Source organism: Bufo gargarizans, chromosome 3, assembly GCF_014858855.1.
Source record: "Bufo gargarizans isolate SCDJY-AF-19 chromosome 3, ASM1485885v1, whole genome shotgun sequence".
NCBI classification, from domain to species: Eukaryota; Metazoa; Chordata; class Amphibia; order Anura; family Bufonidae; genus Bufo; species Bufo gargarizans.
Genome location: NC_058082.1, coordinates 242,956,763 through 242,981,982, shown reverse-complemented (window position 1 = coordinate 242,981,982; position 25,220 = coordinate 242,956,763). Strand labels below are relative to the sequence as shown.

Below are 25,220 nucleotides of genomic sequence, written 5' to 3'. Positions count from 1 at the left end.
TTTACGTTCTGCAGTTTTAGATGCAGTGCTTTGAAACAAAGTGGACTAAAAAAAAAAAAACATGAAAAACATGTGTCAATAAATGCAGCATAAAAAAAAAAAAAAAAAAAAAAAACACACACACTATGTGAAACCACACCAAACAATAAGATAGAAAATCTGCCTGCTGTCAAAATTTGTCCAAAAATGGATTTAGTCCTGAAAATTACTTTACACGCTGCTGCCAAACCACATGGTAAAAGTTAATATATACACAGAATTTATGAATGATATTTGTATGCCAACATTTATAATTTGAAATCTAGAATATCTGAAGGTAATGTAAAAGTTGTGCTTCCTGTTTTAATTATCCCGTTTTACTGTTTTAATATTTACCATGTTATTTGATTACGTTTGTAATTTGCAGTTAGGATGGTAAGTATGATTTCCAGGTTAAAACTTCAAATTATCACAGGCATGACAAGCAACATGATTAAAAATGCAAAGAGAAAAGAAAGGAAAGGGAGATGCTGTCACCTCCTATTTGAGAGTATACTTTGAAGAACATTCATCCGTGAAGTACTTTCATTAGAAAAGGCCTTTGATCACATTTCAACCATCAGTGAATTTATTTCCTTGAATTTGACATTGAAGAAAATATTCCATCTTTTTTTGTCACATATTTCAGATCAAGAACAGACCATGCATCGTCTTAGTGCATCAGTTCTGCGCCATTCCATCAATAAAGAGCCAGCGTTCTGTCTGCCCCTGAAGCAAACACAAGGTATTTATTTTAGGCATCTTGTCTTGACATTGCTGAAGATATAGTGCAGTGGTTTTATCTTACTTTATATGCTGGTGCGATGTCTTTTATTTCTGGTTCATGTACAGAAATGTTGTGTGTCTGCTTGTATCTGTACCATGAGTTTATTTTGGAAGTATCTGTTTGCTGGTAATGCAATTTATGTAGCTTATATGATCTTTCTGAGTATTCTGTTTTAAGCTAAATATTACTGGTGTACTGTGAAAGACTTAAAAAAAATACAGGCTTAAAAAAATTCAAGTCCCTACTGCTGCTCTAAGGCCTAGTTCACACCATTTTAATAAAGTGAAAAAAAAAACAGCGTATAGATGCAAGACTGCTTTAACCATAGGTTAAACAGTGCCCCTGCACTGAGCCCCCTACCAACATCACCATTTTGAACTGTATTCATGTCCTCAGGACGTGGATACAATTAAAAACTAAAGTGGATAGTATTAACCACTACAAAACAATGGAAACAACACCTTAGCTGTGTCCTAAGAGTCTGAAAGTGGTTTCATCGTGGGTGAATCTTTATCATCTCTGGATCTGCAGCGGTTCACTGCCCATTGAGGAGGCCTCTCTCATCTGTTCCACTACTGCTGTTTTATCACCTTCTACTGTGTTTGATCGTGGTACTGCTATAGCAATAGCTGACATCTGCTGGAACTCTGAAATTGGGATCTTGCTGTGTCTGTTTCCCTGCAACAATAGCTAAGCCTCAGGTGGAACCTGCTGAGATGCCAGCCTCATTGATGGCCTTGAGATGGTGACACCTAAGCTAGCTAGCTGTTTGCCTATGAACATGCTAACCATAATACTTAAATACATAGGAAAATAAATACTGGCGGAAAGGGGGATCGGATTTACTAAACTTGTCTGAGGCTGAATGATAAATCTGCTGCATGGATAGACACTTTTCTTGGACTCTATACGAACTATTGGTTGATGAGGGGTACTACCACACGGTGTGGTCATGATTAGTTCAGGTCGCAACTTGCTATGGGCACAGGGTGCAGCCAATTCGGCCACAGCTGCCGTTTATTTAACTAATGAAGAGCGCACTGTGTAGTCGGTCATCATTGTTAATGGCCGCATGGTATTCAGGTACTGCTGCAAGCATTAACAATGAAGACTGGCTTTACAGTGAGGTCTTTATTAGTTAAATAAAGGGCAGCTAATACCTAATTGGCTGTGTGGTTATTGACCATGACCCATACCCAAACATATTATGACAGCGCCATGTTGTTGTACCTTTACTTTGAAACTACATTTTCTGCCAGAATTGTTGCGCAATAAGTGTCACTTTTTAGACATATTTTAGGCACAGACACATTTGTAAATGTGGGCCTGAGTGTTTCTACAATTTCTGCTTTTAGTTCCTCCGTTCATCTTGTTGCCTTCGCTTAGTAAACTGGAAGGTCTTGCTGATGCCCTTTCACAGTGTGCCTTACCTTTCCCTGTGGTTTACACTGTAGATGCTTGCCATGTGCACTGGGGATGATGGAACCATGCATGTACTGCCTCATTGCTAGATTGAGTATAGGCATAGCTATAGAAAATAGTGGTGCACCGCTGCACATGCTCATCCTGAAGAAAGAATACAGGATGCAGCAAGAAAGATAGCATGTGGGGAGGGGGGATTATTGAGGAACTGTTTATTTTGGGCATTCATTGAAAATATGATTTACTCTATTTTAAGAATTGGGTACAGTGAGCTATGATTAAGGCTACTTTCACACTAGCGTTAATAGTTTCCGGTATTGAGATCCATCATAGGGTCTCAATACCGGAAAGAAATGCTTCTGTTTTGTCCCCATTCATTGTCAATAGGGACAAAACGTAACTGAACAGAACAGAATGTTTCAAAATACATTCCGTTTCGTTCTCATACCGGAGAGTAAACCGCAGCATGCGGCTGTTTGCTTTCCTTCCTGGGATGTGGAGCAAAACGGATCTGTCATAACCCACAATGCAAGTCAATGGGGATGGATCTGCTGTCTCTGACACAATCTGACACATTAGAAAACGGATCCGTCCCCCATTGACTTTCAATGGAGTTCATGACAAATCTGTCTTGTGTATGTTAAAGATAATACAACCAGATCCATTCATAACGGATGCAGATGGTTGTGTTATCAGTAACGGAAGCGTTTTTGCTGAACCCTGCCGGATCCAGCAAAAACGCAAGTGTGAAAGTAGCCTAAAGGGGTGTTTTCTAGGATATGCTATCAATGTCAGATAAGTGTAGGCCCCACCTCTGGTAACCACTCCTGTTTCCAGAACGGCCCCGCCAAAGTGAAGGGAGAGCAGCTGCACATGCACGGCCACCCTCTGTTCGCCACTTTGGAAGTTCCAGAAAATAGCCAAACACTGGCATTCCCATAGTGATGTATGGAAAACTGGCCACAATTGTGTGGAGTGCAATTGGGCATAGGAAATTGCTGCGTGCACTTGCCCAGCTATTATGGGAACTCCCAAATCAGTGAATGGAGAGCAAGTCGCTCATGCGCGTATGTGCGCTCTGAAGTCATGAAGGCGGTCCTATCAGTGATTGACAGCTATCTCTGTGTGCATAGTCATAGAGAGAAGGCTGTAAATCACTGATAGGACCGCCTCCTTGACTTCAAATTCCAAGATGAGCAGGAATTTGAATGAATAAAATACAGGTTATACTGAATCCTTTCCCACAAAACTAAGTATCAGCCTGCTCAGCTCCAGCTGCTCTATAATTCCCTGCCTGTGGCTTACATTATTTTGTCATGGTGACAGGTTTCCTTTAAGATCGTGAGAATACTCTGTTTATTGCCTCTTTACAAACATATGCATGTCTTTTCAATATTGAACTATAAATTTATCTTATTCAGGCAAAATTCACACTTAAAATTCTAAAATGTACTAAGTATAAAATGCTGCTGTAATCTAAGGAGAAAAATAACATCAGAGCTCATTAGTGCTCCGCCATCATATTGTATTTAAAAAATAAGAGCATCCTACCAATTTAGTCGGAAGAAGTATGTGCAATCCCAAAGACATTACTTCAATTTCTTTTTAGATTTTCTTTTTATGTAGATGCAGGCACGTTCCTTTTTTCTTTAATCCAACTGCCTGATTTAAACAGAACTTTAGAAAAAAAGCATAAATTACAACTTAAAGCTTCTCTTTCCTGTAATGCTAATTTTATGTTCTTGAGAATTCGGCATATGACTTGCTATTTGTAATCTTTTCATCATTGTCCTGTGGTGAGACAAATACTTATTTTGAATACAAAATATACAAAAGATGATTAGGTTTTATCCACAACTTTAGGCCTCTTTCACACTACAGTTTTTTGCGTTCCGTATACGGTCCGTTTTTTGCGTTCCGTATACGGTCCGTATACGGAACCATTCATTTCAATGGTTCCGCAAAAAAACGGAATGTGTTCCGTATGCATTCCGTTTCCGTATTTCCGTTTTTCCGTTCCGTTGAAAAGATAGAACATGTCCTATATTTGGCCGCAAATCACAGTCCGTGGCTCCATTCAAGTCAATGGGTCCGCAAAAAAAACGGAACACATACGGAAATGCATCCGTATGTCTTCCGTTTCCGTTCCGTTTTTTGCGGAACCATCTATTGAAAATGTTATGCCCAGCCCAATTTTTTATATGAAATTACTGTATACTGTATTTGCCATACGGAAAAACGGAACGGAACAACGGAACGGAACCCCAACGGAAGCAAAAAACGGAACAACGGATCCGTGAAAAACGGAACGCAAAACACTGAATTCAACATACTGTAGTGTGAAAGAGGCCTTAGAATAGAGGCAATAACATTGAATTTGTGAGATACTGGTGCCCTAATGTGGCAAAAATATCTTATCTCAAATGCATCGGAAAGCTCTTAGTTTTAGTTAATAGTTGTACAGGCTGCATATATTGATTACCTGTCCTCTAGGAGAGGCCATCAATATCTGTTTTGATTGGGTCTGACACCTGGCACCTCCGCTGATGAGCTGTTTGAAGAGGAGATGGCGCTCCATGCGAGCACTACTTCTTGTTCATTACACTGCCTGTTGTCTCGAAACTGCCGTGTAAGTACAAGTCCTCACTCCATTCCGCTGCAAGGAACATGACGTGCGCTGTAATGAAGAGGAAGCAGCGCTCTCATGGAGCTCCTTCTTTTCAATCAGCTGGAGTCGTACCCCCGCCGATCAGATATATATACTGCCTGCACAACCTTTTAAAGGCCCCAATACACATTAAAGGGGTTCTCTGGAAATTAATAAAATGAAAATAACTAAATATTACTTTATTATAAATATATTCCCATATACATTTCATTATTTATAATGGCTGATTATGTCTGGGGAGCAATCATCAGCGGAAAGAAAAATGGCTGCCGTCCTATACACAAAACCTGTCCTAATCACAAAGGACAAGTTACTTCAGAGCAATGAGCTAAAGCGCTGCCTCATCCTCCTCTCTGCTCTGCTTGCCAGTTTAATATGTTCTATGTATGATGATTGGCTGTAGAAATGGAGTTGATGAGGAGACATGAAGTAGAGAGGACGGACAGGACAGACTGTGGCAATGGAGACTGCATAGAAGTGCTGCTGCTCATTACCCGCACCCTTGTCTCTGTACTTCAAGTCTCCTCATGATCTCCATTCCTACAGAGATTCAGCTGAAGATCTTATGAGCTGTATTTAGACTCATAATCCCTGAAAAGCAGAGCAGAAAGGAGGATGAGGCAGCTCTTTACCTCAGTGTCCTGAACTAACTTGTCCTGCTGTGTGATTAGGACAAATTATGTGTGTACTAGTGTGTACTAGTAGGACAGCGGCCATTTTATTTCTCCTAATGATTTCTCCTAAAAAAGCCATTATAACTAGTGAAAAGTATCTGGGAATATACTGTATTAATAATAAAGTAATATATAAGTATTTTCATTTTCTTAATTCCCGGAGAACCTCTTTAAGCTATATCTGGAAGGACTGGCCTGCAATCTAATGTTTATGCTTCCCCCCAAACAGATGTTGCAGGGGAAGAGAAGGATTGGGCTTGAATTTCAGCAGACAATTCTTTTGTTTTCATGTGCAATATGCCACCATAGGAGGTGTCTGGCAGTGGCTTTCTCCTCTATCCCTATTGAACATATATATACACTCTGCAGAATTAAATGGGCATGTGTACAGTCGAGATGTACAGTCAACAGCAATTGAAGTTGTAGGGGCATCTTTTTATAGGGACATCTTTAGAAGCCATAGCTGTGAGTGGTTGAAAATTGATTAGAATAATTGACATTGTTTTAACATATGTAAAATACTACATCTATACAAGATACTTTACTTTATAGAAAAACTACTATATAGTAATACAACTGCTTTAACATGAGAACTGGCTGAGTAAACTGGGAAAGTTACCATTCACTGCTTATTCAATCTGCAATGGCTGCAGCAGGGGAAGTGTAGAATCACATTCAGCAGGTTAGATGAGTGATCTGGCAAAGCCATCGCTGCTGCTCAACAGTGGCTCTTCACTCTAGTGCATAGCGCTTTGCAATATCTAAAATCTCTAAAGCTAGTTATCAGCCACACAAAATGATCCCATGCCAGACTGTTCATCAATGGAGTCTAATTTTCAAGAAAGTGATAAGTCGAATTTGACCAATCATGGCATGCGCATATAATTTGGGTCAACATTATCCAAAATAATGTATTGTGGCCCATCATAATTTCAGCTAACAAAAGTCTGGCTTGGGCCATTGCCATCAGCAGTTTGCAGAAGTGGCTGAAATTGGCAATTTGGGCTGACTTCCGTTAACAGTGTATGGCTAGCATAATAAGGCATGTGCAAAGTGATTGTCAAGATGAAAAAAGTCGTGAAAAATATGGTTACTATGGAGCATTTGGAGATCAAAGGTCCAACTCTGGTTTGACCCTTAGCCTTTGATATTAGGTGGTGAGAAACTGGACAAGACTCTATTCTCCAGAGAAACTGCATTGTCAGCAAAAAATGTTGCATATTGACACAAGAATGGAAAGAAACTGCTGGACCTTTTAATTTAGGTGGCAGAGCTCTAAACCATAATGGAAGGTCTAGATGGGCTTTTGCTATGGCGCCAGTGTCGGACTGGGGTACCCAGGGCCCACCAGTGAAATTCATTCTGGGGCCCACTGTAAAGCTACATGCATATACTACTTGCCCACACTACCCAGTTTTTTTTATATGGACATACGCAATGTACTATATAGCATCTCAGCCAGCTTATCTATATATCAGACTAGTGGCCCACCTTTCTCAGGGGCCCACTGGGGGATTCACCTGTTCCCCTGTGGGCCAGTTAAAGCCTGTATGGCACCCTCATATGTCTTTATGTCTACTGTTAGGAATAGTATGTCTCTAATGTTACAGACTATAAACACGCCCTGTGTAGTCAGATCTAGCTGTCATACCCCCTCTATATATCTTATTCATCTAGCTAACATTATAGGATAGTTATAATAGCGTGCTATGAGGCATTAATGTCTGTTATTACTTATATAACTTCTACTAGATAGGCACGTTCTCCTATATCCCATTGTTAGTGGTTTCACTTAATTACTTTAAGGCTACTTTCACACTAGCGTTCGATCGGATCCGTTCTGAACGGATCCGATCATATTAATGCAGACGGAGGCTCCGTTCAGTACGGATCCGTCTGCATTAATAACTTAGAAAAAATTCTAAGTGCGAGAGTAGCCTGCGCGGATCCGTTCAGACTTTCAATGTAAAGTCAATGGGGGACGGATCCGCTTGAAGATTGAGCCATATGGTGACATCTTCAAGCGGATCCGTTCCCATTGACTTACATTGTAAGTCTGAACGGATCCGCTCGCCTCCGCACGGCCAGGCGGACAGCTGAACGCCTGTCCGTGCGGAGGCGAGCGGAGGCTGAACGCCGCCAGACTGATGCAGTCTGAGCGGATCCGCTCCATTCAGACTGCATCAGGGCTGGACGGAGGCGTTCGGGTCTGCTCGTGAGCTCCTTCAAACGGAGCTCACGAACGGACCTATGAACGCTAGTGTGAAACTAGCCTTAATAAATTGCTATCTAAGAATACTAGTAAAAAGTATTAATCTAATTATATTTCACACCTGATCTAACATTATTCAGACATGTCTAAAATCCAATTGTACCTGAAACAAAGGCAATTTCATTTTCCTTTGTCAAAAATGTTCTATTTTCCTCATAGAACAAGATTAACGAGATGGAGAGCAATAACAATATGTGCTGATATTTTTTTAAAACAATGTTGATTTCTCAGCTTGCAATTTATCTTCTATAAAGATTTGATTCTATCAAACTGTTATTTCATACTCATAACACTGACAAACAAAAACATAGATATTTATGATAATGAACTTCATAAGAAACAGAACAGTATAGATTAATAATGAAGAAAGATATGTACTCCAACAGTGAACAAGGTTGTTTTTGGTTAAACAGTTAAAGGGGTTGTCCGGTCAGGAAGAAACTGGACAACACATGGAATCCTCCTGTAAAAAAGAACTGAGCGTTAATTATCTGATAGCTTCCACCCCTCAGCTCTGGTTCTCCTGGTCCAGCTCTCGATCTGTCATTAAGTAATGCTTAGTTCTTTGTTGCAGGAGGATACCACGGGGGTCATTTATCAAACTGATATACGGTAAGGCAGAACTGGCTTAGTTGCCCACAGCAACCAATCAGATTCCACCCTTTAATTTGGACCTCTCCTTTGGAAAATGAAAGAAGGAATTTGATTGGTTTCTATGGGCAACTAAGCCAGTTCTACTTTATGCCAATTTGATAAATAACCCCCAAACCTTTTATAGTTTATATATATATATATATATATATATATAAATTAATGTTCATGCCATGTGTCATGGTAGCGACAGTGAACCCTGAACTATTCGTCCCTTTGTCCCTAAACCTGGAAGCAGGAGTCAAAACCAGAAGTGCAAACAAGAATCAGAAACAATACCAACCCAAAAGGTCATGGTCCAAATAGAGTCAGAATACCAGGAGAGTTAGAATAAAAGCAAAAGGCTAGTGGGGGTATCCTAGGAGAAGACACTGATCACAGGCAACCTGTGGCAAGCCTGTTTAAATTGGCCTGCACTTTTGGTCTTGTGACCTTTCCAGTGTCACCTGACTGACATCAGCGAACCTCTGATTAGCTGGTGCTTCCTGAACCAGGAAACCTGGCCTCGTGTTCCTGACAACAGAATGCCGGTGGCACATCTTGCTGAGGAGCATACCCGCAGGCAGAAGATGACACCCTGCTACGTTATCCTGTCAGCTGAATAATGGTGGCGCTGCCTGCTGAGGAGCATGCCTGCCGGCAGAAGGTGGCACCACATGTGTGATGCCACCTAGGCATATGCTGAATGGGACAGATGTTTGCTAAAAGAGCATCATTTTGGATATGCTTGGGCAGTATAAGTCAGTATTCTTTTTTTCAATGTTTTGGAATGCCTAGGCTAGGGCATTGTATCACCACCAATCATTTATTGATGTCTTAGTCTACTTTCACATTAGCGGGTTTTTTTTTTGCGTATCTGTCATGGATTTTCAAAAATGCTTATTTTCTAATAATACAACCGCATGCATCTTATTTCCTACCAGCTCTTTAGTAAGGGAATGGTGTCTATTGTGTATATATTCAATATGATAATTTCACTTTTGTAAATTTATGTCTGACATTGACCTGACATTTACTTGTCTAGGCATTCCCTTATTTGCCAAGGAAAAGCTGGATATTCCAATACTTTTTGCCCCAGATACTATGAAACTCTACGAAGCTTTGTTAGTTGTGCACATGGTGAAAGCAGATGGAGACAACTGGGATCATGGTAATTTTGAAGATATAAATACAGAACTGAAAAGGTAAGTTTAGCTATGTAACATTAAATAAAACAAACAAAATGATAACAGCCAGAACAGTGACTTCATAAGTTAAAGTCGATGGGAACAGATATTTTTTTGTCTTAGATGTGCACAGAGGAGAGGAGGATTGATATAATTTGTTTTAAGTAAAAATCACAGGTAAAATGTGGTTTGCAGCTACCTAGACTACTCCTAGGATTACACTGATTTGGAATATTGTGTTGGAATGGATGAGAAAGCACATCTCATGCATGAAAATGTAGGTGTACTTCATAGGAAGTGTTGCATACTCATTAAGTCCAATCATACTGAAAGCCTTTTACAAGTGCTGTATGCACCAATGACCGTACTTAGGTGAGAACACAAAAGCACTTTTCTTTATTTGAATTATTTCTCTTTGTTCACTATAAAATCAGGAGTCTTTTAACATAATCTATATAAGTGTAGAATACCCATAATGTTTTCTTTGGAAGAAAAAAGTAAGACATACTTCCCAATAGTAGTGCACAGGTCATCCAATGAATACAGCATCCAATGAAACATGTTTCAATTTCTTTTGTTCTTGAATTCCATATTAATCCATGAGAAACCTCTGTATACCATAGCACAATATTAGAGTCACACAGAGATATGAGAGACATGCTATGGCCCCATAGACTTAAGTGGATGACATATTATGACTTTGTACAACTCAATAAATAAATATTAGATAGATAGATTGATATTGATCTGTCTATATACACTAGAGTGCAATATAAAAAATAAATTTGCAAACTTTTGACAAATTTGCAACAGTCCCATTATCTTTCATGGTGATGTGTCAGAAGTTTTGATTTGTGGTTGCCTAGGTTCTGAGACCCCATTGATCATTTCACGAAAAAGGGGTAGGAGTGCTCAATTGAACACTTTGCCCTCATAGTTCTCCTCGGAAATGTGAGTAGAGTGGTATACACGCATATATACTATCTGTATATCCATACACCACTTTGCGCTAGTCTCTGAGGAAAGACAACCACATCCAGAAGGGTCTAGCACTGTGTACAGCACTGCCTCCCATTCATTTTAACTATCAATGTAAGTCTGAAGACCTCCATTTCAAACAATGAAAACTTCTGACATGTCAAAATTCGACACAGTATAAGGGTCCATTCAAACGTCCGTTGTTTCTTTCCTGATCTGTTCCGTTTTTTGCGGAACAGATCAGGACCAGTTCTGGACCCATTTATTGTGTGCTGTACGTTTCCGTTGTTCCGTTCCGCATGTCCGATTAAATATAAAACTTGTCCTATTCTTTTCCGCAAAAATCGGATCCTGGTACAATACAAAGTCAATGGTTCCGCAAAAAACGGATGACATTCGTATGTCATTACGTATGTCATCCGTTTTATGCGGAATCCGTTCCTGGAAATTAAATCCTGCCCACAGAAATCACTTATTCACTTTTTTTTTTTTTTTTTTTTTTCAAAGAGATCCAAACAACTTTATTTGCTTTGTGAAATTTATACATGTTTCTGTTTTTTGCGGATGCGCAAAAAAACGGATGACATACGGATGACATACGGAAACATTTTCAGGAACAATGGATCCGCAAAAACGGACCGAAATTCGGGACATAGAAAAATACTGACGTGTGAATGTAGCCTAACTCTCTGATTCTCTAACAAGAGAATATAGAGGAAATGTTAAAAAAATTTGCGTGAGTGAGACATGCTTTTTGCAAATGGTATTTTGAGGTGATCCCAGAGCAGATAGCATTTGCAAAGAGCATCTCTCAAACTTCAAGACCTGGCACATTCATTAAAATCAATAGATAGGCCATTGATTTCAGTGGGAGTCTGTGTAATGTCTGTGAAAGTACAGCTTTGGGTCCAGATAAGAGTTGGGTATATTTGCCATAGTAAATATGATAGATATTTTTGCATTCTGCTAAAATGTGAAATGTAACGATCAGAGCTTAAAGAGGAACCCCACAGAAATTAGTATTCTCTAACCTTTTAGAAAGGTACTGTACATGATGTAAACTGTAGTGAAAGTAATTTTCTCATCAGTGACTGTATTTGTGAATTATAACCAACACTCTGACACATTTGTTTTGTGACCAACACTCTGACTCTCCAAATACCACAGCATCATATGTGTGGACAGGAAGCCAGTTTCTCTATGTATTCCTACAGGAGCCTCAATCTCCGCCTCATAGGAATGAATAGAGAAGTAACTGATTTCCTGTCCTGTGTTAGACGGAGATCAGAGTGCTGGTCACATGACATAGCTGAGGATCAGAATGGAGGTTATAACTCACAAATACAGTCACCAGTAAGATTACCTTCAATACAGTTTACATCATGTACCTTTCTAACAGGTCAGAGAAGAACATTTTTGTGGGAGTGATACGTTAACAATGATATATTCTTATGAGCATGGATTACCAACAGTTTTAGAAATGCTTTAGTATTATCTTTAAATTTTCAGAAGTGATATGCAAAAATAATATTGTTTTAAGGTTTGCAAATCAAATATATTAATATTAACATGTTTTAAACAGCATTTCGAAGACAGAGGATGGAGGTATTTCAGGTATACGATGGATCTATCCAATTCATGGAATTCCAGAAGCTCAGCCATCCAACTTTGCTCCAGGTATTTTCTTTACTAGTGACAGACTATGCTGATTATTTGGATTCAATATCTTTGTGTAACATAGTTGTAAGTATGTTTAGCTTATAGTAGTACAATGTTGATCCAAAGGAAAGCAAAATACTTCCTATGAAGTATTTGCCAGTTGCAACATATTACTGGTAAAAAAAATTGTTACAAATTTGGAACATGCCAATACCAATGTATCCATGGATTTAAGGGATTCTCCAGGAATTATTTAAAATGGCTTCCAGCAACCCATCCTAGAATGTGAGGAGGACTTGTTGCCTCCACTTGCTGAGCTGCCCATGATATGTCAACATGACTGAGCATCCTGTCAGGAAAACCCACCAATATGCAGCATATGCAAGTGCCAGAGCATAGTGTGTAGTAAGTCCTCGCCTCCTTACCCCCTAGGCAGCACTACAAGTGAAGGCAACTAGTCCTGCTCATATTCTAGGACAGGTTCCTGGCAGCTATTTTAAATCATTTCTGGAGAACGGTTTTAATGACCCATCTTCAGTAACCTAGAACATGTAACTTGAATCTGGAATTTAATTTCACACCTTTTTTTAACTCTTTCAATGAATTAACTAAGCAACATCCTGTTGTAGAAACCCCCTCTACCTTGATGTAGAAATGTCTTTTGTTGCATTTATAATCCTAGGTATAAAAAGATCATTAGATGTATTTCTGCACTAAACTTTGCGATTTTGATACATAGTAATCAAGTCACCCCATGGGATGTACAGAACCTGTAGCAGGGTGCCTATATCCTGCTGGGAGCCCGTATTGTAGATTGGTGTGTCCACGTTGTACCTCCATTATTGATGGTCATTAAATTATTAGAAAGGGCTCAGGAATTACATTTTTAGTTTAAAGAAAACTATGATTTTCTTGCCTTTCTCTCCATTATCGATGGTTTTTAAATTAACTAAATATACGGTCCATTTTCTTCCACACTCTGTAACTATGAGATTAGTCAAATGGTTGTGTGGGGTGTCTCTGTGTGTGGTGTGTAAAAGTATAAAGGATGAATGTTTTTACAGTTCAGGTTTATGAAGCTCGATGTCTTGATTATTTTCTAAGGGAAATAATCTCCTGCTGGTTTCACACTTTGCAATCACCTGTGAGCAATTTAATGATCTGTAAACATAGGAAACCGAACAGAGCTCAAGATTAATGAGTTTCTTCAGAAGAGAGACATTTCTTTAAAAATAATAAAAATGATGTTTATTAATGCAATATTCTGGAGGAAACTGGAAAGTGAAATCATACTTACATTATATACTTAAGGCCTCTTGCACACGAATGTTGTGTGCCCGTGGCCGTATTGCGGCCTGCATACGGCGAGTGCGCAATACACAGGCACCGGCCCATGTGCACTCCACATCACACTTGCAATCACGGAGATAATTAACTGAAGCACGGATCGGAACCCCACGGAAGCACTACGGAGTGCTTCTGTGGTGTTTCTGTCCGTGCCTCCGCACCGCAAAAAAATAGAACTTGTTCTATTTTTTTGCGGTGCGGACGGATCACGGACCCATTCAAGTTGAATGGGTCTTGATCAGTCCCGACCACCGCACGGACCTTGCCCGTGAATTGGGGACCACAAATTGCTGGCCCCAATGCACGGAACGGATGTACAACGTCCGTGTGCAAGAGGCCTAAATATTAGACTACCTGCACACGTTGCGGATTCCACACTCTCACCACGCTGATTCCCGTGCGTAAAATCTGTAGCATAATACTGTACCAGCAAAGTGAATGAGATTAGACAAATCTCATGTACACTTTGCTTTTTTGTTCCATGTGAAAATTGACCTGCCATGCGGATTTAAAAATCTACAGCATCTCAATTATGTTTGCGATTTTTGGTGCAAATTTCACCCTTTTCAATGGAAGGGTGAGATCTGCAACAAAGCCGTATCAAATCCACGCCGAAAACTGCAAGTCACGCATGTGGTTTTGGGCAGTTTTGGTGTGGAAACGTACAGAAATCCACACATCAATTTGTGTGGATCTTCTGCATTCTTCCACCCATGTGCATGTACCCTCATAGTCTGTCCTTTTTTTTAAGGCTCTGTTCACACAGGCCCTGTTCTTTTCATCAGGTTTCAGTTGTGTTTTGTGTATGCCACAGATTTTATCCAGCAAAAACAATACCTTACAGAAATTCGACTTGCTGTTTAAACGTCTATGAAGAAAATAAAACAAAAGTATCATAATTGATGATAACAGATGATAACAAATCCTTTTCATCCATCACGACTTCTGTGAAACGTAAATTAGGTTTTTAGTGTGAGCAGAGCCTAAATCACATCTTGTATCAAAAAAGCTTAAAAAGGTTGTCCGAGATAAAAAATCTCAGACAGCCCCAAAAATTGCTTAAAATAAAAAAATAAAGATAATATATTATAGACAGCAGTGATTGGCTGCAGCAGTTAGGTGCCTTATCCAGTAATGTCACGACTGGCTATCATCGGGCAAGGGCCACAGAGAATGGTGCTGGAGAAACGGAGAGTATATAATTGTTTTTTGTTCTCAGCAATTGTAGGTGTTGTCTGAGAATTTTACTTGGACAACATCTTTAATTACTAATTCAGAATTTATACAGAGAATAGCACCTTTCCATTAGTTAAAGAGGCAAGAGTTTAAAGGGAACCTGTCACCGGGATTTTGTGCATAGAGCTGAGGACATGGGCTGCTGGATGGCCACTAGCACATCTGCAATACCCAGTCCCCATAGCTCTGTGTGCTTTTATTGTGTAAAAAAACTGATTTGATACATATGCAAATTAACCTGAGATGAGTCCTGTCCCTGACTCATCTCACGTACAGGACTCATCTCAGGTTAATTTGCATATGTATCAAATCGTTTTTTTTACACAATAAAAGCACACAGAGCTATGGGGACTGGGTATTGTGGATGTGCTAGCGGCCATCTAGCAAACCATGTCCTCAGCTCTATGCACTAAATCCCGGTGACAGGTTCCCTTTAACATATTTTATAACATGCTAAGTATTGTTTAACCCCTTCAGGATCCTGCCATTTTTTTACCTTAAGGACCAGGCCATTTATTGCAAATCTGACGTGTCACTTTATGTGGTGATAACTTTAAAATGCTTTTACTTATCCAAGCCATTCTAAGACTGTTTTCTCGTGACACATTATACTTCATATTAGTGGTAAATTTCATCCATATTTTTCATATATTTTTTATTTTTTTATACAAAATAAAAAAAAACTGGGAAAAATTTGCAATTTTCCAAAATTACATTTCTCTGCTTTTAAAACAGATAGTGATACCTCATATAAAATGTTACTACAATGCTATGCTTGGATCTAATAAAACTCGCTTCTCAGCGCAATATTAAAGTGTACAGCCCCCCATACTGCATGCTGTACAAGAGGCATTAGTGTACATTTTGATCAAATGGCATAAGCCCACTCACCACGCCAAGGTTGCCTCTTTGAGTGGGACCTACTCTGACAAAAAGGCGCAGCGACAATGCGGTGACAAAGCGGCACTGCCCTAGTAGGTGGGAGGACCCAGGAATCAAACAGCAACCCTGCTGTCTGACAATGCCACTCATGGCACTGGGTCCCACCAACCCACCAGCACAGCACCACAAAAACAAAGGGCACCACGCAGTACTGCACCATGTGAACAGTTGTCTAACACAACATGTCCATTGCTATCAGGAACTGCAGGTCAATTATCACTTATATGCAGACTTCTGCAAAATTAAAACCACCTGTGCCGAATGGGAGGAGTGCTGATATCAGTGATAAAGAATAAAGATTCAACATGCACATATCAAGGGGAGAAAAACAGAACTGGATCGCACATCCACAATGCTATGCTAGGATATAATTAAACACGCTTCTCAGCGCAATATTAAAGTGTACAGCCCACTATACTGCATGCTGTACAAGAGGCATTAGTGTACATTTTGATCAAATGGCATAAGCCCACTTACCACGCCAAGGTTGCCTCTTTGAGTGGGACCTACTCTGACAAAAAGGCGCAGCACTATGCGGTGACAAAGCGGCACTGCCCTAGTTGGTGGCAGGACCCAGGAATCAAACAGCAACCAATGGCACTAGGTCCCACCAGCACAGCGTCACAAAAACAAAGGCCACCACGCAGTACTGCACCATGTGCTGTGCCTTTTTGTCAGAGTAGGTCCCACTCAAAGAGGCAACCTTGGCGTGGTGAGTGGGCTTATGCCTTTTGATCAAAATACAGCATGCAGTATAGGGGGTTGTGCACTTCAATTTGCCGCTGAGAAGCGAGTTTTATTAGATTATAGCATATTATTGTGAATATCCAGTTCTGTTTTTCTCCCCTTGATGTACAGTCAGGTCCAAAAAAATTGTGACATTGACGCAATTCTAAAATTTTTGGCTCTATACACCACCACAATGGATTTGAAATGAAACAAACGATATGTCCTTTAATTGCAGACTGTCAGCTTTAATTTGAGGGTATTTACAGCCAAATCAGCTGAACAGTGTAGGAATTACAACAATTTGCATATGTGCCTCCCACTTGTTAAGGGACCAAAAGTAATGAGACAGAATAATAATCATAAATCAAACTTTCACTTTTTAATACTTGGTTGCAAATCCTTTGCATTCAATTACAGCCTGAAGTCTGTAAAGCATAGACATCACCAGATGCTGGTTTTCATCCCTGGTGATGCTCTGCCAGGCCTCTACTGCAACTGTCTTCAGTTCCTGCTTGTTCTTGGGGCATTTTCCCTTCAGTCTTCAGCAAGTGAAATGCATGCTCAATCAGATTCAGGTCAGGTGATTGACTTGGCCATTGCATAACATTCCACTTCTTTCCCTTAAAAAACTCTTTGGTTGGTTTTGCTGTATGCTTTGGGTCATTGTCCATCTGCACTGTGAAGCACCGTCCAATGAGTTCTGAAGCATTTGGCTGAATATGAGCAGATAATATTGCCCGAAACACTTCAGAATTCATCCTGCTGCTTTTTTCAGCAGTCACATCATCAATAAATACAAGAGAACCAGTTCCATTGGCAGCCATACATGCCCACGCCATGACACTACCACCACCATGCTTCACTGATGAGGTGGTATGCTTAGGATCATGAGCAGTTCCTTTCCTTCTCCATACTCTTCTCTTCCCATCACTCTGGTACAAGTTGATCTTGGTCTCATCTGTCTATAGGATGTTGTTCCAGAACTGTGAAGGCTTATTTAGATGTCGTTTGTTTTTGAGGCTCACCAATGGTTTACATCTTGTGGTGAACCCTCTGTATTCACTTTGGTGAAGTCTTCTCTTGATTGTTGACTTTGACACACATGCACCTACCTCCTGAAGAGGGTTCTTGATCTGGCCAACTGTTGTGAAGGGTGTTTTCTTCACCAGGGAAAGAATTCTTTGGTCATCCACCACAGTTGTTTTCCGTGGTCTTCCGGGTCTTTTGGTGTTGCTGAGCTCACCGGTGCGTTCCTTCTTTTTAAGAATATTCCAAACATTTGTTCAGCCGGCATCCTGTCACAACGCCTGGGGGGGTCATATGACCCCCGTATCGGCGATCGCAGCAAACCGCAGGTCAATTCAGACTTGCGGTTTGTTGCGATTTCTGCTGTTTCTGATCGCCGCGGTCCCTGACCGCAGCGATCACAAACTTTTGTGTGGCTCAAATATATAGTTATCACCCCTGCATGATTTTAGCCTGGTGGGAGGTGCAGGGGGGGTGTTGCGGGCGGTGCGGGAGGCGGGCGGTGCAGCAGGTGGGATCGCGATCCCCCGCCCGCCTCCCGTCTAATAATCGTTGGCTTCTAGTGGGTATACCAGGGTGTCAGCACATTGCTGACACCCTGGTATAAATGGCTGACATCTGTGAATGGATGTCAGCTGTTTAACCCTTTCCATACAGCGGTCCGTACGGACCGCTGTATGGAAAGAGTTAATAGTAAGATGCGGCTCCCTCCCTCTCCCATCGGGGGGCTGCTGTGCCTTTGCAGCCCCCCGATGGGAGAGGGAGAGAGCCCCCATACAGCCCCCCGAAGCCCCAGTCCTTACCCTTCCCCGTCTGCGAAGTTGTGGCAGACAGGGACGGTTCCCATGGCAACAGGACGCCTGCTCAGGCGTCCTGCTGTCCATGGTGCTGAACAGATCTATGCTAAAAGCATAGATCTGTTCAGTGTAAGTAAAATACAGTACAGAACCCTATAGGGTTCTGTACTGTATTATGCAGACATCAGACCCACTGGATCTTCAAGAACCAAGTGGGTCTGGGTAAAAAAAAACAGTAAGAAAATGTGAAAAAAATGTGAAAATCAAAAAACACATTTATCACTAATTAAAAATGAAAAAAATAAAATTCCCTACACATGTTTGGTATCGCCGCGTCCGTAACGACCTGATCTATAAAGCGGTCATGTTACTTTCCCCGCACGGTGAACGCCATAAAAATAAAAAAATAAAAACTTTTGCCCACCTTACTTCCCAAAAAAGGTAATAAAAGTGATCAAAAAAGTTGCATGTATGCCAAAATAGTGCCAATCAAACCGTCATCTCATCCCGCAAAAAATGAGACCCTACCCAAGATAATTGCCCAAAAACTGAAAAAACTATGGCTCTTAGACTATGGAAACACTAAAACATCATTTTTTTTGTTTAAAAAATGAAATCATTGTGTAAAACTTACATAAATAAAAAAAGTATACATATTAGGTATTGCCGTGTCCGTATCGACCGGCTCTATAAAAATATCACATGAGTTAACCCCTCAGATGACCACCGTAAAAAAATAAAAATAAAAACGGTTTAAAAAAAGCTATTTTTTGTCATCTTATGTCACAAAAAGTGCAATAGCAAGCGATCAAAAAGTCATATGCACGCCAAAATAGTGCTAATAAAACAGCCATCTCATCCCGCAAAAAATGAGACCCTACATAAGATAATCGCCAAAAAACTGAAAAAACTATGGCTCTTAGACTATGGAGACACTAAAACTTTTTTTGTTTTAAAAATGAAATAATTGTGTAAAACTTACATAAATAAAAAAATGTATACATATTAGGTATCACCGCGTCCGTGACAACCTTCTCTTTAAAAGTACCACATGATCTAACCTGTCAGATGAATGTTGTAAATAACAAAAAAAACAGTGCCAAAAAAGCTATTTCTTGTTACCTTGCCGCACAAAAAGTGTAATATAGAGCAACCAAAAATCATATGTACCCTAAACTAGTACCAACAAAATTGCCACCTTATCCCGTAGTTTCTAAAATGGGGTCACTTTTTTGGAGTTTCTACTCTAGGGGTGCATCAGGGGGGCTTCAAATGGACATAGTGTCAAAAAAACCAGTCCAGCAAAATCTGCCTTCCAAAAACCGTATGACATTCCTTTCCTTCTGCACCCTGCCGTGTGCCCGTACAGCTGTTTACGACCACATATGGGGTGTTTCTGTAAACTACAGAATCAGGGCCATAAATAATGAGTTAACCCTTGCTTTGTTACTTGAAAAAATATATTAAAATGGAAAATCTGCCAAAAAAGTGAAATTTTTAAATTGTATCTCTATTTTCCATTAAATCTTGTGCAACACCTAAAGGGTTAACAAAGTTTGTAAAATCAGTTTTGAATACCTTGAGGGGTGTAGTTTCTTAGATGGGGTCACTTTTAGGGAGTTTCTACTCTAGGGGTGCATCAGGGGGCTTCAAATGGGACATGGTGTCAAAAAACCAGTCCAGCAAAATCTGGCTTCCAAAAACCATACGGCGCACCTTTCACTCTACGCCCCGCTGTGTGGCCGTACAGTAGTTTACGGCCACATATGGGGTGTTTCTGTAAACGGCAGAGTCAGGGCAATAAAGATACAGTCTTGTTTGGCTGTTAACCCTTGCTTTGTTAGTGGAAAAAATGGGTTAAAATGGAAAACTAGGCAAAAAAAAATGAAATTCTCAAATTTCATCCCCATTTGCCAATAACTCTTGTGCAACACCTAAAGGGTTAACAAAGTTTGTAAAATCAGTTTTGAATACCTTGAGGGGTGTAGTTTATAGAATGGGGTAATTTTTGGGTGGTTTCTATTATGTAAGCCTCGCAAAGTGACTTCAGAGCTGTAGTGGTCCCTAAAAATTTGGTTTTTGTAAATTTCGGAAAAATTTCTATATTTGCTTCTAAAGTTCTAAACCTTGTAACATCCCCAAAAAATAAAATATCATTTCCAAAATAATTCAAACCTGAAGTAGAGATATGGGGAATGTAAAGTCATCACAATTTTTGGGGGTATTACTATGTATTACAGAAGTAGAGAAATTGAAACTTTGAAATTTGCAAATTTTTCCCAATGTTTTGTAAATTTGGTATTTTTTTATGCAAAAAAAATAATTTTTTTGACTTCATTTTACCAGTGTCATGAAGCACAATATGTGACGAAAAAACAATCTCAGAATGGCCTGGATAAGTCAAAGCGTTTTAAAGTTATGAGCACTTAAAGTGACACTGGTCAGATTTGCAAAAAATGGCCAAGTCCTTAAGGTGAAATAGGGCTTAGAGTCCTTAAGGGGTTAAGGGGACACTATATGGAGGCACACAGAGCTTTCTAATAGAAACATTAGATACCAGTGTCCCTGTGCGGAATCTGTATATCTAGATTTGATATCTACTTAGACCCTTGTGAGAAATATTGCTTTGGGTAAAAAAATTGTAGACATAGAGATTTGAAACACCCAGATTACTCCTTGAGTGCTGTCAACTGATTACAGAAGTCTGTATATACTGTATATTGTTTTGATTGAGACAGATCTGTCAATGGGAAGTGAATTACTTGTATACTCCACAAATTGATCTGTTCGGGATTTGTTTTCTTGCCAGATTGGATGGATCTCTAGTTTAAACTCCATTCCAGCATTTATTTGGACCCTGTAGCAATGGATAAAATTTAGTAAATGTTGTGAACGTGTTTACTTTTTTGACATAGTATGGCTAAAAAGGCACTAATGTGAATGAGTGGAAACAAGCAAAGGTCAATTTCCCCAGTAATTCGAGTGTCTTTTGGCAACTGCATGCTTGATTCAACACGCTCTGTTTTGTTACATTTCAAAGAGTCAAATTGGATTACAACTTATAACACTGCTTTTTGGACACATTCAACCTCTACAAATGTATAAAACTGGACCATTTATAATCTGCCAGTGAGTGATATGGAACACTTGCTAACCATGCTAGAAAAACCATAAAGAAACAAACAATGGATGTATTAGTATTTCCAAGAGTCACAGGACAATCCGTCTAAGGCTACTTTCACACTTGCGGCAGAGTGATCCGGCAAGCAGTTCCGGCAAAACGTATGCCAACTGATGGCATTTGTAAGACTGATTAGGATCCTGATCAGTCTTGAAAATGCCTGATCAGTCAGATAAATGCATTGAAATGCCGGATCCGTCTTTCCGGTGTCATCCGGCAAAACAAATCCAGCATTTATTTTTTTCACCTTTTTTTCGGTCTGCACATGCGCAGACCTGAAGGACCGATCCGGCCTTCCGGTATTTTGAATGCCGTATCCGCCACTAATACATTCCTATGGGAAAAAAATGCTGGATTTCAGGCAAGTCTTCAGTTTCTTTGGCTGGAGATAAAACTATAGCATGCTGCGGTTTTATCATTTGCCTGATCAGTCAAAGCGACTGAACTGAAGACATCATGATGCATCCTGAACGGAATGCTCTCCATTCAGAATGCATGGGGATATAACTGATCAGTTATTTTCCTGCATTGAGCCCTTTTGAAGGAAAAGAAAAACGCAAGTGTGAAAGTACCCTAAGGCCTCGTTCACACTTCAGTGTTTGGTCAGTGATTTCCATCAGTGATTTGTGAGCCAAAACCAGAAGTGGTGCCTCCATAGACATGAGGTAGAAGGGAAAGATCTGCTCCTGTTCTATGTTTAGAGCTGCACCTGGTTTTGGCTCACAAATCACTGATGGAAATCACTGACCAAACACTGAAGTGTGAATGAGGCCTAAGTGTAATCATACATAGTCTTTTTTTAATCATATTTGCCATTTTTCCACCGCTTTTTTGAGATTTGTTTGTGGATTTCTTGTGGATTTTTTATGCAACAAAATGTTACATTAAACTCTATATTTGCAAGAAAAATTGCACTGCAGACAGAGCTTTTTTCCGTGGTGTCTTTTGCTTTGCATTTGTGTGCTTTTAGCATTTCTGGCTTTTTTTTTTTATTGTATTTTATTAATATATACTTCATAACATTAAAATACATAAAAAAAACTCCACATTTTGTAGATATGCTGTGTTTTAAACTTTTCTTTCCCTTGGGCATCTGTCTAGGAGTTGAAGAAGAAAAACATTTTAACTAAAAAATGCTAAAGAAACTACAAAAAACACCACAAAAAATGTAAAGAAATGGTGAAAAACAGGACATAGTTTTACCAACTAAGGGTGGGTTCACATCTGCGTTCTGGATTCCGCAATGGCTTTCCGTTATAACATGTTTTTAACAGAAAATAACGGAATCCATAAGACGGAAGTCAAAATGGAAGCCTTTAGAGGCATTCCGCATTGATCCATCTCAATACAAAACGGAAGCCTTTAAAAGGCGTTCCGCTGTGCTTTCCATCATAATAGAAGTCTATGGGAATCATAACAGATCAGTCTGGTTTCCGTTATGCAAGACGGAAAACAAAGTCCTGTCGACAGGACTTTTTTCTCCGTTCTGCATAACAGAAACAGGACTGATCTGTTATGATTCCCATAGACTTCTATTATGACGGAAAGCACACGGAACGCCTTTTAAAGGCTTCCGTTTTGCATTCTGTCATAATACAAGTCTATGGGCAGCAAAATGGATCCGTCCCGTTTACGTTATGCAGGACTGGACACCTGCATAATGGAAAGTGGGATGAATCTGTTCTGCTGCCCATAGACTTGTATTATGGAGGAGCAAAACAGAATGCTTCCATTTTGACTTCCGTCTTATGGATTCCATTATTTTCTGTTGTAACCGTGTTATAGGGAAAGCCATAACGGAATCCAGAACGCAGATGTCAACCCACCCTAAAATGCGCAAAAAATAAAACTATGTGTGAAGGAAGCTTAAAACTAAAAAAACTTTTATGTGAAACACTAAGGCAACAGCCTCACATTGTGTCTATGCTGCTGTTGGGACGTGGCTGAGAAATGCGCAGCTGTACAAGCTGCAACAGGATCAAATTAACTAATTAGAACTGAATTGTTTATTCTATGTCCCAAAACCGTACAACATTAACAATGCATACTAAGTAAGCAATTTGGTTCTAATAAGTTAATTTGATACTGATGCAGCTGGTACGGCCTGGTAATACTTGGCCTCAAGGCAGCACTGATCCAACTTCAGCATGGCTGACCCGAGTGGTCATATCCTAATAAATGCAATTGAACACCCTGTTGATAAACAGCCATTGGCAAAAAGCAGCAAGCTAGTTTCCGAGCTGGCGCTGTTTTCCATCAATGAAATGTAATGGGAAGACGTTAGTAAATGCATCTTGCTTATAGCAACTCTGAAGCCAGGAGTCAGGACCCCCCTTTGTCTGTGTTGGAGAAAGTGGTGAAAGGGCATCACTCATATACTTTGTGTATATCATATTTTTTACTCCAGAAAACTGGTATTTATACCTATGATAAATGTTTCTCTTGGTATCTAACAGTTTCTATGAGCAAATAAGTGTTCTCATCTGAAACAAACATTTAGACATAATGCTAGCCAATTATTTGCATGCATTTGCCAATTTATTAAGGGGAATGTTACTAATTAGATCCACTTAAAGGGGTTATACCCTTATTTTCACCCCGGCAGTCCCCCAGATGTTGGCATCGGAGCATCTGATGCCCCAATGCGCTCCCTTGCCCTGCGCTGGGCAAGGTCTCTTTTGTTTACGCTAACACACTGCCGGGCGGTAACTTCCGCCCGGCATTGTGTTCGGTGACATCACGGCTCTGATGGGCGGGCTTTAGCACTGCCTTAGCCGTTTTACTGGCTAGGGCAGCTCCAAATCCCGCCCATCTGTGCCGGTGACCTCACCCGGCTTCCTGGCAGCCTCATGGAGAGCCCCGGTACGTCACCGGATCTCAAAAAAATGCCTTTGCCCTGCACCATTTGGTACAGGGCAAAGGAGAGCATCGGAGCATGAACTGCTCCGATGCTCATGTTAGGGGGGCTGACCGGGGGAAAATGGAGGGATGTCTGGGTTCAGCTTTGAACCTGGACAACCCCTTTAAATGATTATTAATCTGTAATATATTGCTAAATATATGGTTAGATGTCGCACTAGGAAAAATAGAAACCAAATGGTGCTCCTGTAAAATTGAGACCACTCTCTCAATATATGGTATAGAACAATTGAAATTGAATACAGGGCACTCAGAAATCTTGACCAGGTGGTTGTAACAGATATTTTTATTGATGCTATATTTCGATAAAACCAAATAGAATATGGTAAAAAAAATAATAATAATGAGAAAGGTAAAATACACAATTATTCCATCCTATGTAATAACAACACTCTATTTAAGTTATACAATCCGCTACATACAGATACAATGTTAATACGATAAATACATATTGTAATTAATCGATTTAAAAAGGGCTTCCCGGCGGAACGTGTTGTAACCAATATATAGGATGGTATCGCAATACCTACAAGTTCAATCCAATAGGTTAGTGTAGTCTAAAGTTAATACCTGAGTATAGTTAGTGTGGACCAGAAATCAGATAGCCCGCATTTGTTAGCGGCAACGTCCAGCCTAAACAGATCGGAATGACAGCGTCCAGCTGGAACAAATATAGGTAGCGGCGTCCCGCTACTAGATTACTTGCAAGTGAATGAATTAGTAAACGACCAAACCTTGACTTGTGACC

The 25,220-nt window shown here is 40.0% G+C and overlaps 1 protein-coding gene across 1 annotated transcript in view; it reads left to right on the top strand.

Annotated features, from left to right (window-relative positions):
• CFAP47 (cilia and flagella associated protein 47) overlaps positions 1-25,220 on the top strand; it is a 465,875-nt gene that overhangs the window by 391,421 nt on the left and 49,234 nt on the right. Inside the window, exons 51-53 of the mRNA XM_044285568.1 lie at positions 668-763; positions 9,517-9,676; positions 12,219-12,313. Of these exons, the coding sequence (XP_044141503.1) occupies positions 668-763; positions 9,517-9,676; positions 12,219-12,313 (351 nt within the window). The remainder of the gene's footprint in view (positions 1-667; positions 764-9,516; positions 9,677-12,218; positions 12,314-25,220) is intronic.